The following is a 14439-nucleotide window of genomic DNA, read 5'->3' on the forward strand; positions in this document are numbered from 1 at the left end:
GTCTCGATCTCCTGACCTCGTGATCCGCCCGTCTCGGCCTCCCAAAGTGCTGGGATTACAGGCTTGAGCCACCGCGCCCAGCCTATATAAGTATAGATTAATATAAAGTGTCTGAATGTGTCTTTGCCGAAATTTATATGTTGAGGCTGGGCGTGGTGGCTCACGTCTGTAATCTCAGCACTTTGGGAGGCCAAGGTGGGCAGATCACCTGAGGCTAGGAGTTCAAGACCAGCCTGGGCAACATGGCGAAACTCCATCTCTACTAAAAATACAAAAAGTAGCCAGGTATGGTGGCGGGATCCTGTAATCCCGGCTACTCAGGTGGTTGAGGCATGAGAATTGCTTGAACCTGGGAGATGGAGGTTGTACTGAGCTGAGATTGTGCTACTGCTCTCCAGCCTGGGCTGCAGAGAGAGACTCTGCCTCACACACACACAAAATGTATATGTTGAAATCTAATTACCACTATGTCAAGAAGTGGGGCCTTTGGGAGTTGAGTAGATCATAGGGCAGAGCTCATGAATGGGATTAGTGCCCTTATAAAATAGGCTCCAAAGATCTGCCTTGTCCCTTCCACTCTGTGAGGACACAGTGAGAGTCACGCAAGTGAGCAGGACCTGGAGGCAGGCAACCCAAGAACTTCCTAGAACTAAATCAAATGGAAACAAACACTTCAGCTATGACAGGAAACATCCTCTTCATTTACATAGGATGTACACTGAATAAATGACTTTGTAACTTCATCATCTTCATTTACACAGGGTGTACACCAAGTAACAATGGAAATCTCTAGAGGGTATATAAACCCCAGAAAATTCTGTAACCAGACCATTGAGCTGCTTGCTTAGGCCAGCTCCCAACCTGTAGAGTGTGCTTTCATTTTCCTTTTTCCTTTTTGTTTTTTTAAATTTCAATTGTTTGATTTTGTGAAGTGGAGTCTCACTCTGTAGCCCGGGCTGGAGTGCAGTGGTGCGATCTTGACTCCCTGAAACCTCTGCCTCCTGGGTTCAAGCAATTCTCATGCCTCATCCTCCTGAGTAGCTGGGATTACAGGCATCTTATCACCGCTGGTGGCTGGCTAATTTTTTTTTTTTTTTTTTTTGAGACAGAGTCTTGCTCTTTCTCGCCCAGGCTGGAGTGCAGTGGTGCGATCTCGGCTCACTGCAAGCTCCACCTCCCGGGTTCCGCCATTCTCCTGCCTCAGTCTCCTGAGTAGCTGGGACTATAGGCGCCCGCCACCATGCCCGGCTAATTTTTGTATTTTTTAGTAGAGATGGGGTTTCACCGTGTTAGCCAGGATGGTCTCCATCTCCTGACCTTGGGATCCGCCCGCCTCAGCCTCCCAAAGTATCGGGATTACAGGCGTGAGCCACCGTGTGTGGCCTAATTTTTGTATTTTTATTAGAGATGACATTTGACCATGTTGGCTAGGCTGGTCTCGAACTCCTGACCTCATGTTATCCCCCCACCTCTACCTCCCAAAGTGCTGGGATTACAGGCGTGAGCCACTGAGCCTGGCCGTGCGCTTTCATTTTCAATAAGTCTCTACTTTTGTTGCTTTTTTCTTTCCCTGCTTTGTGCGTTTTGTTGAATTCTTTGTTCAAAACGTCAATAACTTGTACACCCTCCACCGATAACATAATTTGGCAAGCCAGCCAGGAGGTAATCCCAAAGTTTGGGGTTTATTTTTCTCCTTTTTTTTTCCTGCTCCCCACAGGGGAATCTCTCTCTCTCTCTCTCTTTTCCTTTCCAACTTGGGACCCTTGGTGGGCAGCACCTAAACACAGAGGCAACTGCAGGTTTCTGGCTGGGGCCACTCTGAAGGACTCCTTTCTGTCTTTTCCAGTTGTGGTCCCTGATCCCTATGTGTGGCAAAGCTTGGGGCAGGCTGGCATTTGTTTCAGGTGACTTAAACCTTGTTTTCTCATGCTAAATTCTTCCCTTCCCCTACTCTACTGGCTAAGGACAAAAGAAACCCACCCAGCCTCCAGTTCCTATCATTACAGTTCATGGCTATCACTCTAGTGGAACAGGAAGCATGGGAAAGTGTGGCCTTATCAAATTATAAGGATGCCAGAAGTTGAGGCCTTCATCCAGGGACAGAAGGAAACCTCTTAGTAGGCCATCACCTCTGAAGGGAAAACATGCTAAGTGGCACCAGTGCCCACCTAAGGTCAGAGACGTCTGACACTCTAAGACTGGACCCCAAAGGAGGATGGCCCAGGGATCCTCCAGACCTCAACTTCTCCAAGGGGGACACCCTCGGCAGAGTTCTGAGGTCTAGTATTAAACCCTCAGAATTTTCTCTAACAGTTGCAATACTGTTTGGCCCCAATATTGTTTGGAATCTGGAGCTTGCTGTTGAATAGGAAAGTGGGATGGAGTTGCATGTATCAAACTGCCGTCGAAAGTGCTTTATCTGAAATGTTGGTTCACAGCCTTCATTGGATTACCTATTGGGGCAAACAAAGTAAAATCCCCCAAGCTTGTACTGCTGTCTCATGGCTTAAGATTCCAAGTTAAAAGCTATTGAATCTTCGTTTGTGTGCGTCTATACATGTCTAGATGTGTTTATTTGTGTGCACACTTATTGTTACATGTTGTGTCTACCAAATTGGTTTATAAATAAAAGAACACTTATAAATTAAATAAGTCTAAGCAATTTTCAAGTTCACGTGACCTAAGTATAACTTTATTAAACAAGCTGGCTTTAAAATTATTAGTAAAATAAAACTAGAAATGCCTTCAGATATTAAAATAAAATTATTAGTAAAATAAAACTAGAAATGCCTAAAACTAGAATTGTCAGAATACATTTTTGTCTCAATTTTATATTTGTCTCTGCTAAATATTTTGAGATGTCAATGTTTGGCATAAAAGGTTATAAAGCTACTAACTCAGCCCAAACAAAATGATACTGGTTTTTGTGCCTTTTTTTTTTTCAACAAATGAGAGTAACTTAATGTTGTTAGCTAAGTCTTCTGAGTTATTGGCAAAAAAAAAAAAACCAATGTATTTAAGTTTAAGGCTGTTACTTAGGTTTAGGTGAGCACCTTATGTTCACTGGCTATTAAAAACATGGTTAGCAAGGAAATAACTGACTTTAAATGATAGTGTCTAATATCTCCGTTTACAGAAGTTATCTAAATAAGCTGTTAAACCTGAAAGAATTGAGTACAGTGAATGGGATAAATGTTTTAGGTAAACTTTTTGTGTAAATTAAAATCTTGGCCAGGCATGGTGGCTCATGCCTATAATCCCAGTACTTTGGGAGGCCAAGGCAGGTGGATCACCTAAGGTCAGGAGTTCGAGAGCAGCCCGGCCAATGTGCCGAAACCCCATCTGTACTGAAAATACAAAAATTAGTTGGGCATGGTGGTGTGTACCTGTAATCCCAGCTACTGGGGGGCTGAGGCGGGAGAATTGCTTGAACCTGGGAAGAGGAGGTTACAGTGAGTTGAGATTACGCCACTGCACTCCAGCCTGGGTGACAGAGCAAAACTCTGTCTCAAAAAGAAGTCTTAAAATTATTTTTGGCCGGGCGCGGTGGCTCAAGCCTGTAATCCCTCCCAGCACTGATTGGGAGGACCAGAGACGGAGCGATATAACGAGGTCATGGAGATCGAAACCCATCCTGGCCAACATGGTGAAACCGCCGTATCGTGCCTAAAAATACAAAAAATTAGCCAGGCGAAGGTGACGGAGCGCCTGTAGTCCCCCAGCTGACTTGGGAGGACTGAGGCAGGAGAATGGCGTGAACCGGGAGGCGGAGCTTGCTAGTGGAGCTGAGATCTGACCACTGCACTCCAGCCTGGGGGCAGAGCGAAAACTCTGTCTCAAAAAAAAAAAAAAGAAAAATTATTTGATGCTCATTGAATATCTGGATCAGTTCCGAATTAAAGAAGGGTTGTGAGATGAGGAAATATGTTTCTAAAATTGTGGAATTGTTCTTTTTTTTTTTTTATAACTTTTGCAGGAAAACATGCAAAACATGTTTCCTGTTTTGCACGGAATAGTGGCCAGCACTGGAGTACTTATTGGTCATATTGCCTAGAGTCAATTTCTGTTTTTTTTTTTTTTTTAAAACAGTAGCCTATTAAAAGTCCAGCTTTTATTAAGGAATAATTCTACAGCCAAGATGTACCGTGTTTTTATGTGGCACAGTTAAATGACTTTTTTTTTTTTTTTGAGATTGGAAGTCTAAACTCTGTCGCCCAGGCTGGAGTGTAGTGGCACGATCTCGGCTCACTGCAACCTCCACCTCCCCGGTTCAAGCGATTCTCCTGCTCAGCCTCCCGAGTAGCTGGGATTATAGGTGCATGCCACCGCGCCCGGCTAATTTTTGTAATTTTAGTAGAGACGGGATTTCACCATATTGGTCAGGCTGGTCTCAAACTCCTGACCTCAAGTGATCCACCCGCCTCGGCCTCCCAAAGTGCTGGGATTACAGGCGGGAGTCACCGCACTCGGCAGTTAAATGAGTATTTTCAAAAGTCAGGTTTGTTGAGGTATAATTTACATACAGTAAAGTTTACCTTTTTTTTTGGTGCCAGGGGAGGGCAGGATCTCACTCTGTCACCCAGGCTGGAGTTCAGTGGCGTGATCATAGCTTACTGCAGCCTAGTCTTCCTGGCTCAAGTGATTCTCCCACCTCAGCCTCCCAAGTAGCTGGGACTATAGGCGTGTGCCACCAAGGCCTGCTAATTTTTTTGATTTTTTTTTGTATAGATGAGCTCTTTCTATGTTGCCCAGGCTCATCTTGAAATCCTGGGCTCAAGCAATCCTTCTGCCTTGCCCTCCCAAAGTGCTGGGTTTACACGTGTGAACCACTGTACCAGGCCAAGTTCACCTTTTAAAATTATGTAGTTTGATGGTTTTAACACATATATCTACCCGTGTAACCATTACTACAAGATCAAGATAGAGAATGTTTCCATCATTCTCATACCCCCTTGCAGTCAGTTCCTATAGCCCCAGCCCACTGATCTGTGTTCTGCACTGTAGATTAGTTATCCTTGTCATGTAAATGGAGTCATATGGTATATATTTTTTTGTGTCTGGTTTCCTTCTCTGAACATGAGGTTTTTGAGATTCATTCATGTTATTGCTCAGTCTGATATACTGATAATGATCCATGGACTTGGGGCCCAAAAGAAATAGGTTCATGACAAAGTTAAGGACAGGAAGGTAATTTTTGTTTATTTAAAATATGTGCAATAATAAAAAAGATTAAAAGAATGTATGAAGGAAAATGAAGCAATTAAAAAAACAAAACAAAACATGTACACTGGCACTGCTTTTAGACCTCTGGTTTTATTATCATTAGATATGTTGCATAGTGTAATTGGAAGAACATTGAAGTGACCATGAAACCTGGTTTTCTGGTCTATATATGCTACAGACTTCCTTTGTGACCTTAGACAAATCATTCTTCTTGTGGGCCTCTTTTTCTATAAGGTGCCTCTTAACTTTAAAGTTCCAATCCAGATGCAGTATTACTAAATACCTGGATAGAAAAGGATGAAGAAAATTTTAATAGATTGACCAGCTTGAAATGTCAGTCTCTAAGAAGGGTACAGAGTATTTTATATTGAATGCCAACAGCAGAGTGTATAGCCTTTGTTATGGCTGTCCTTAAGTCTGGTAGGCAGAGTAGCTGCTAGACTCTGAACTGTCCCTTCTTTTTTTTTTTTTTTTGTCTTTTGTTTTGAGACTTTTTTTTTTTTTGTCTTTTGTTTTTGAGACGTAGTCTCGCTCTGTCGCCCAGGCTGGAGTGCAGTGGCTTGATCTCTGCTCACGGCAACCTCCGCCTCCTGGGTTCAAGTGATTCTCCCACCTCATCCTCTTGAGTAGTTGGGATTACAGACGTGCGCCACCACGCCCGGCTATTTTTTTTTTTTTTTTTTTTCAGTAGAGACGCAGTCTCGCCATGTTGGCCAAGCTGGTCTAGAACTCCTGGCCTCAAGTGATCCGCCTGCCTTGGCTTCCCAAAGTGCTGGGATTACAGGTGTGAGCCACCGCGCCTGGCGTTGTCCCTTTTTATTATGCTCCTGTAGGTGGTGGTTTTGCAAGTTAAGAGCCACACTAAGTCATGTGAAGTGTAGGGAAAATGCCCACTCATTGAGTTTTATGCATAGACACATTCAGAGAAGAAAGAAAGAAAGATTGGTCTTATTTGTATATGTAAAACTATGTATGTGCACAGAAAACTAGATAGTGTGCTGCATGTGGGAAGATTTTAATCATACCTTCTTATTTTGAAAAGATACCTTACTGCCCCATCAAGTTTAAATTGTAGGGGCAAGGAAGAAAAGGTGGGAATAGGAAAAGAAAACAGCTGTCTATCAAGCAGTGTACAAAGGAGCTTATATCCACTATCTTATTTTATCCTCCGAGCACTCTTTGGAGGGTCTATCAATCAAGGTGCCGTCACAAGGAAAAGAAATTGTCCTAGATGTTATAAACAGAGAACATTCAGTAGTGAGAATTGCTTACTTGAGTGTTAGAGAGTAAAAGAACAACAACAACAAAAAAGGCATGCTGAGGTACCTCAGAGTTAATAACTAGAGAAAGTAGCTTTCACCCCTAAGGCTGGGAGAACAAAAGGGAAGTAGTGTTACCAGAACCTAGGAGCTTGGTGGAGGTCCTCTGGGGGGCTGGTGCCTGGACCTCTGGGCATAAGCTTTGAGTAGCTGGTACTCAGATCCTTGGCCTGACAGGTGAATGATAGGCCCAGGCAGTGCTGTCCAGAGGATAAGTGAGCATGGCAATGTTGGTATTCTGACTGCCAAAGAGCCACAACGCACTGCTGCTGGTACCTCTGTGGCTTTTTTTTTTTTTTTGAGACGGAGTCTCGCTCTGTCGCCCGGGCTGGAGTGCAGTGGCGCGATCTCAGCTCACTGCAAACTCCGCCTCCCAGGTTCCCGCCATTCTCCTGCCTCAGCCTCCCGAGTAGCTGGGACTACCGGCGCCCGCCACCTCGCCCAGCTAGTTTTTTGTATTTTAGTAGAGACGGGGTTTCACCGTGTTAGGCAGGATGGTCTCGATCTCCTGACCTCGTGATCCACCCGTCTTGGCCTCCCAAAGTGCTGGGATTACAGGCTTGAGCCACCGCGCCTGGCCTCTCTGTGGCTTTTCACCAGACAATTGAAAGAAGCTAGAGACTGGAGTTAAGTCTCTGTTACTGCTGGAGCAATGCTGGTAACAGCTGGAAAACAGGAAGGCAGGCCCTTTTCTTACCTTTCTGCCTTTTGGTTTGGTGAACAGAACAGGAAGGAGCTAGCAAAGGAGTCTTGGAAATGAAGTTTGCAAAATATTGGCCCATTGTCACAGAGCAGAGCATAAAAGGGTAGGTTTGGAGGTGAGAGACAATAGGTAAATAACTGGGACAGTGAATGTTATGCATATTTTACAAAGAGAACACTGAAGCTGAGAAGGTTAAATTATTTGCAAAAGATCATTTAAGTGGACAGATCTGGAATATAAACCCAGGTCTGTGCTGTTTCCACTATCATATTTTGTCTAATCCAAGGTGCCACTGATGGTTAGAAACGCTATTATTTTACGTACCACTAAGGAAAAAATACAGTACTGCTGACCGGGCGTGGTGGCTCATGCCTGTAATTGCAACACTTTGAAAGGCCGAGGTAGGCGGATCACCTGAGGTCAGGAGTTCGAGAGCAGCCTAGTCAACATGGCGAAACCCTGTCTTTACTAAAAATACAAAAATTAGCCAGGTATGGTGGCACATGCCTGCAGTCTCAGCTACTCTGGAGGCTGAGGCAGGAGAATCGCTTGAACCTGGGAGGCAGAGGTTGCAGTGAGTCGAGATCTGGCCAGTGCACTCCAGCCTGGGTGACAGAGCGAGACTCTGTCTCAAAACAACAACAAAAATAGTACTGTCAATGTAATAAGGCATCAATTGTAAAATACATACCAATTTCAGAATTTTTTTTTTTTTTGGAGACACCCACCATCTCATTCTGTCACCCAGGCTGGAGTACAATAGCACGACTATGGCCTTGACCACCCACGCTCAAGCAATTCGCCTACCTCAGCTTCCCCCCACCCCAGGTAACTGGGACTATAGGCACACATGACTGTGCCAGCTAATTTTGGTATTTTTTTGTAGAGACAGGGTTTTGCCATGTTACCTAGGCTGGTCTCGAATTCCTGGTCTCAAGCCATCCTCTCATCTCGGCCTCCCAAAGTGCTGGGATTACAGGCATGAGCCACTGCACCCGGCCTAGGAGATTTTTTTAAAGTAAAAAGAAAAGTAGAACCTTAAAATTGATTAAATATGGCATATTATGCTGCCTTGTAAAGAATTTTGTTTTGGAGTTGTTGATTTTGAAATACCTAGGGGATACCCAGGTAAAACATTTAGTAGGTAGTTTTAAAATGTGGAGTTATAGCTCGTAAGAAAGATGGAAGTCAGAGATACAGAGGTGAAGGTCATCTGCACACCAGAGTCGTGATCCAGAAACAACCTTGGTAACTTGTTTTTTGGCTTTAATGGTCTCTGAGTCTATTATTTCTACCATCTCATTTCATTCTATCCTTTGCCTCTCTCTTTGTGATGGCATCTGTTGGTAAACCTTGATATTGTCTTTTATTATTCAGGAATGCTTTTTTTTTTCCCTTAAATTTCCACAAGCAAGAATCATTTTCTTTTCTCTCTTTTATTTGAAAAGTATATGACCTGCCAGCATGCAGTCTTCACAGGATGCAGTTGTGAAAGTACTGTTATGGGTATGGTAGTGAAAAGCAGGTCTCCAGAAAATATAGATGGTGTTTTATAGCTTCTCTATTTTATAGGTCCAGCATGTCTGGCTTGCACCTAGTAAAGCAGGGCCGAGACAGAAAGAAAATAGATTCTCAACGAGATTTCACTGTGGCTTCTCCAGCAGAATTTGTTACTCGCTTTGGGGGAAATAAAGTGATTGAGAAGGTAAGTTGTAACTTGCTGAATTATTTTGTCAAAAGCACATAGGATTTAATGCTTGCCGAGATTTGTTGTCTGGATTTACTCCCAATTGATATTTAGATTCTCAGAGGCTTTGCCTCTTTATGTGAATTTTAGCCTTTCTGCCTCCCTAGCATCCTGTTAATAGAATTTCACTGTTTTCCTATAATATGTATTTACCACAGGTAATTTAGTCATAGCTAATTAAGGAGTTAAAATAGTGCTCATAAAGTTATTTTTGAGTACTATCAACTTGGGAGGCTGAAACGGAAGGATCACTTGAGCCTAGGAGTTCAAGGTTGCAGTGAGCTATGGATTGTGCCACTGCACTCCAACCTGGGCGACAGAGGAACCCTGTCTCAAAACAAAAAATGTTTTTGAAAGATCTTGTGGTTTTACAGGGTGGGGCTGCACTGATCCGACAGGGTATGAAGAATTGATTGTGGGTGCTGGTGGGGAAATAATATGCCACAGCATTGGATTGAAAGCTAGGGGAGTAGAGAGAGTTTCAGAAGAGAAGGCTTAAAGAGTTTGATACACTGTGACTTACTGGCTTCCACCAGGTATTTGAGATGTTTGAAGGGAATATACCACATGATATACTTAGAGATTCCAGGCATTTTGAAATGTAATTCTGTGTCACTTTTATCTAGACCATGTCAGAGCTGAGAGGATGACTTGGCTGAAATAGCTTCCAGTGATTAAAAGATTAAAGGATGGGGACCTATATTTCCACTCTTAAAAGTATTACTTCAGCAGCATCCTTTTATTAATCTTCCAATAAAGATAGATTATGTGTCTATTAGTCTGTGCTATCCTCAGAGGCATGACTGCAAGATAGGTAAGAAGATAAAAGGTTTGTTTACAGAAAGTCTCAGGATTATTTGATTTTTCTACAACAGTGACCATTCTTTCTGAGGCACTCTTTACAATTCTAAGGTATTGGAATTCAGTATTTTGCAGAAAAGTAACTAATACCAGGATTTTTAAACATGTTCAGTGCTCTATACCTAATTTTATTGCAACAGAGAAAAGTGCATGGCCCTGTACTGGTTGGCCTTCCCCCACTCCTGATTTCATAATATATCATCCCTCTGAATTTCATTTTCTTCTGTTCCCTAGTAATTGATATGGTAGTATGGTAGAATAATTCACAAACGCACAGGATTTAAGTAATTGTGACTTTTCCCTTCAAACAAATGAAGTTAGAAAGGAGTATGTTTTAGCTGGCACATACTCAAGTATTTGCTTAGCTAACATTTAAAGACATTGCTTGGCCATGGGGAAGCCAGTTTCTAACAGTCTGGACCAGTAACAAGAATTCTTGGTTGAAAGTATGACTTTTACACAGAAAGATAGATATACAAAAATTCTCTCATCTCTTTTCCTCCATTATTGCTTTTTTCTGCCTTTTCCTCCCATTCCCATCTCCTTTCCCCTCCCAGGTTCTTATTGCTAACAATGGCATTGCAGCAGTGAAATGCATGCGGTCTATCCGTAGGTGGTCTTATGAAATGTTTCGAAATGAACGTGCAATTCGATTCGTTGTCATGGTCACACCTGAAGACCTTAAAGCCAATGCAGGTGAGTTATTAGCATTATGAAAGCATCACTCTCAAAACTAAAACGTGGAATAGCACAGCCTTTAAGTAGGAGAATGTTAACTTAGGGGGATTCCCAAACACAAGACTTCCAAGTAAAATCCTTTTAAAATAATTTCTGTTTAAAATGTGTCAGTAATAGGCATATAAAAGTGATTGCACTATAGCCAACCTCAATACAGATTCCTGTGTTCTAGGGCTAAGTAGGAAGAAATTTAACTAAAGTGTTGATTTGACCTTTCAAGTGTATGCCTTTTTCAGTGTTAAGTATTTGCTATGCCACATTCTTTGGAATATGTAAGTGGAAAGATTTAGAAGGAAATGCTGTTTTCCTTATGCGTTATATTGAATTATAGAAAAACTTTGGGCTAAGATTTTTTTTTCCTTCTGAAGGAGAGATCTTTTGGGACCGAAGCGTGTTTCACTCTGTAAATTCTTCTACATATTCTTTTTAGTCAGATGGTTCTCTGTCTGATAGTTATAGATAAAGACTCTTGGTATAGCTGAAAGATGTGAGTAGTCTTTCTTCTCCATACCTTCTATCACTAAGGTATAATCTCTTAAGGTAGAATACCCACAGATAATGTGAAGAGCTATCTTTTTTTACTTTTTTTTGTGTTTTACTCCTAAGCAGCTGCAAAACAGAGCTATCCTTTTGTACTTATTTTAGTCTGCATATGTTTTTTCTTTGTTGAGACAATGGTATTATGATTATTCCTAAGAAAGAAAGGTTATTATATCATCTTATTTAGAAATCGAGAAGTCACCAATTTATTAGAAAGCAAATGTTATATATTAGGCCATTCTTGCATTGCTATAAAGAAATACCTGAGGCTGGGTAATTTGTAAAGAAAAGAGTTTTAATTGGCTCACGATTCTGCAGGCTTTACAGGAAGCATGGTACTGGCATCTGCTCTGCTTCTGGGGAGGCCTCAGGACACTTACTATCCTGGAGGAAGGTGAAAGGGGAGTAGGCACATCACACAGCCAGAGCAGGAATAAGACAGAGAATGCGGCGGAGGGGAGGGTGCCACACACTTTTAAACAACCACATCTCATATGAACTTAGAGTGAGAACTCACATATCATCAAGGAGATGGCCCAAGCCATTCATGAGGGAGCTGCCCTCATGATCCAAACACCTCCTACCAGGCGCTATTTCCGCGACTGGGGATTACAATTCAACATGACATTTGGCGAGGGACATACATTCAAACTATATCATGTTATTATGTGAAATTTAGATGCACGCTTTCACATCTCTGAGCCACAAGTTTCATGCTTATAAAAGGAAGATCCTAATGTCTATTTCACTAGATAATTGTAAAGATGAGATCATCTATAATAAATACAAATTATCTTGCGTGGTTTTTTATTTGTTTAGTTTTTTTTTTTTGGAGACAGAGTCTTGCTCTGTCACCAGGCTGGAGTGCAGTGGTGCAAACTCAGCTCACTGCAACCTCTGCCTCCAGGGTTCAAGTGATTCTCCTGCCTCAGCCTCCCAAGCAGCTGGGACTACAGGTGTGCGCCATCACGCCTAGCTAATTTTTGTATTTTTAGTAGAGACAGGGTTTCACCGTGTTGGCCAGGATGGTCTCAGTCTCTTGACCTTGTGACCCACCTGCCTCGGCCTCCCAAAGTGCTAAGATTACAGGTGTGAGCCACTGCACTCGGCCCGGTTTCTTTTACCTGGTACTCCAATTAATTCATTTATTCATTCACTTAACATGGAGACTGACAGTTGAATAAGATGTGATCTTGTTGTAGGAAACAAATAATTTCAATACAATGAGGTAAGTGCTATAAAAGAAACATGCACAGGGTCCGGTGAGAACACAGAGATGAGACATCTAATTCTTGGGGGCAGTCTTAAGAGAAAGCTTTCTTAGGCTGAGTGTGGTGGCTCATGCCTGTAATCCCAGCACTTTGGGATGCTGAAGCCGGTAGATCACTTGAGGTCAGGAGTTTGGGACTCCAACACGATGAAACCCCGTCTCTACTAAAAATACAAAAATTAGCTGGGCATGCTGCTGGTGCTTGTAAATCCAGCTACTCGGAAGCTGAGGCAGGAGAACTGTATGAACCCAGGAGGAGGAGGTTGTGGTGAGCCGAGATAGTGCCACTGCATTCCAGCCTGGGCCACAAAGCGAGACTCAGTCTCAACGAAAAAAAAAAAAAGAGAGAAAGCTTTCTGAAAGAGATTATGTCTAACCAAGAATGAGTAAGAGTGAAGCAATTGAAGGGAGAGAAAGGTGTACCAGACAGAAAGAACAGCATATACAAATGCATAAAGGTATGACACAAGTGGTTTTCTAGAAATTACAGGGGCTACAAGATGTGATATAGTATTTGCCAAGGGGGACCTTGTTTTCCATCCTCTGAAGCACAGACTTTGTCTTTTGAGGAGAGTATGTGTGTGTGTTGGACATCTAAGGATTTGCATTTTAAATGAATGTGTTTTTTGATGTGTGTGTGTGTGTGTGTGTGTAACTATGTAAAAGTTGAAGAGTATAATTAATCCCTTCCCATCTACCTGTCATGCAATGTCAATAATTATCAACTCATGGCTAATCTAGTTTCATCTGTATTCTTAACCCCATGCACAATTATTTTGATGCAAATCCTTGATACCATATTATTCGTCATGTTATCTATGAAGATACTGTACCTTAAGATTAAGAGATTATACCTTACTGATAAGAAGTATGGAGGGCCAGGCATGGTGGCTCATGCCTGTAATCTCAGCACTTGAGGAGGCCAAGGCAGGCGGATCACTTGAGCCTAGAAGTTCAAGGTCAGCCTGGACAATGTGGTGAAACTTTGTCGCTACAAAAAATGCAAAAATTAGCTGGGCATAGAGGCACGTGCCTGTAGTCTCAGCTACTCTGGAGGCTGAGGTGGGAGAATCACCTGAGCCCAGGAGGTCGAGGTTGCAGTGAGCCATGATCATGCCACTGCATTCCAGTCTGGGTGTCAGAGTGAGACCCTGTCTCAAAAACAAACAAACAAACAAACAAAAAAATCTAAACCAAAACAATACTAAAGATTTTTTTTTTAACTTACAAAACTCACAAAATTGAAAACGTTCATAATACCTAACATAGGTGAGAGTATTTGGTACCCATGTTGCTAGTGAGAGTCTGAAAATATGAATACCTTTTGACCCAGTAGTTTTATTGCTAGTAACGTATCTGTGGATATAATTGGACAGCCATACAGGGATACACATTATTTTATTATTTTTCAAATTGTAAATAATCTGTACTTCCATCAATAAGTTAGTAGTCAAATGAATTATATAGCCTATTGAAATATGAGGTATCCATCAAAAAATTAAACATATATATATATACCAAAAAATATATATTTATATACAATAAAGCATAAACTGGTTGTCTTTGAGGTGGGACAGTGGGTGAGAGTCTCACTCTGTCCCCCAGGCTGGAGTGCAGTGACTCAATCTCGGCTCACTGCAATCTCTGCCTCCCAGGTTCAAGCGATTCTCCTGCCTCAGCCTCCCTCAGCCTCACTCTGTCTGTGGTGGGACTACAGGCATGTGCCACCATCCCCGGCTAATTTTTTGTATTTTTAGGGAGATGGGGTTTCACCGTGTTAGCCAGGATGGTCTCCATCTCCTGACCTCATGATCTGCCCACCTCAGCCTCCCAAAGTGCTGAGATTACAGGCGTGAGCCACCACACCCAGCCAATTTTGACTTTTAAAATATAGTATTGTTATAGTCTGTTGTATTATCTAACATTATTTAATAATTTACATGCTTTCCCTCCTATAATCAAAGAGAACAATAAACCTGTTTTAATTTTGAAGACATTCTAGCAGAATTTTTTTTTAGTAGTTTTTTTTTTTTTTTTT

At 42.1% G+C, this 14439-nt stretch overlaps 1 protein-coding gene across 4 annotated transcripts in view; it reads left to right on the top strand.

The window, feature by feature from the left end:
• LOC108523483 (acetyl-CoA carboxylase 1-like) overlaps window positions 1-14439 on the top strand; it is a 177219-nt gene that overhangs the window by 133539 nt on the left and 29241 nt on the right. For all 4 annotated transcript variants that reach the window (XM_017864127.1, XM_017864130.1, XM_017864128.1 and 1 more), the window contains 2 exons: window positions 8818-8950; window positions 10411-10549. In XM_017864127.1, the coding sequence (XP_017719616.1) occupies window positions 8818-8950; window positions 10411-10549 (272 nt within the window). The remainder of the gene's footprint in view (window positions 1-8817; window positions 8951-10410; window positions 10550-14439) is intronic.

Source organism: Rhinopithecus bieti, unplaced genomic scaffold (assembly GCF_001698545.2).
Source record: "Rhinopithecus bieti isolate Rb0 unplaced genomic scaffold, ASM169854v2 scaffold_74621, whole genome shotgun sequence".
In the NCBI taxonomy this organism is placed as follows: domain Eukaryota; kingdom Metazoa; phylum Chordata; class Mammalia; order Primates; family Cercopithecidae; genus Rhinopithecus; species Rhinopithecus bieti.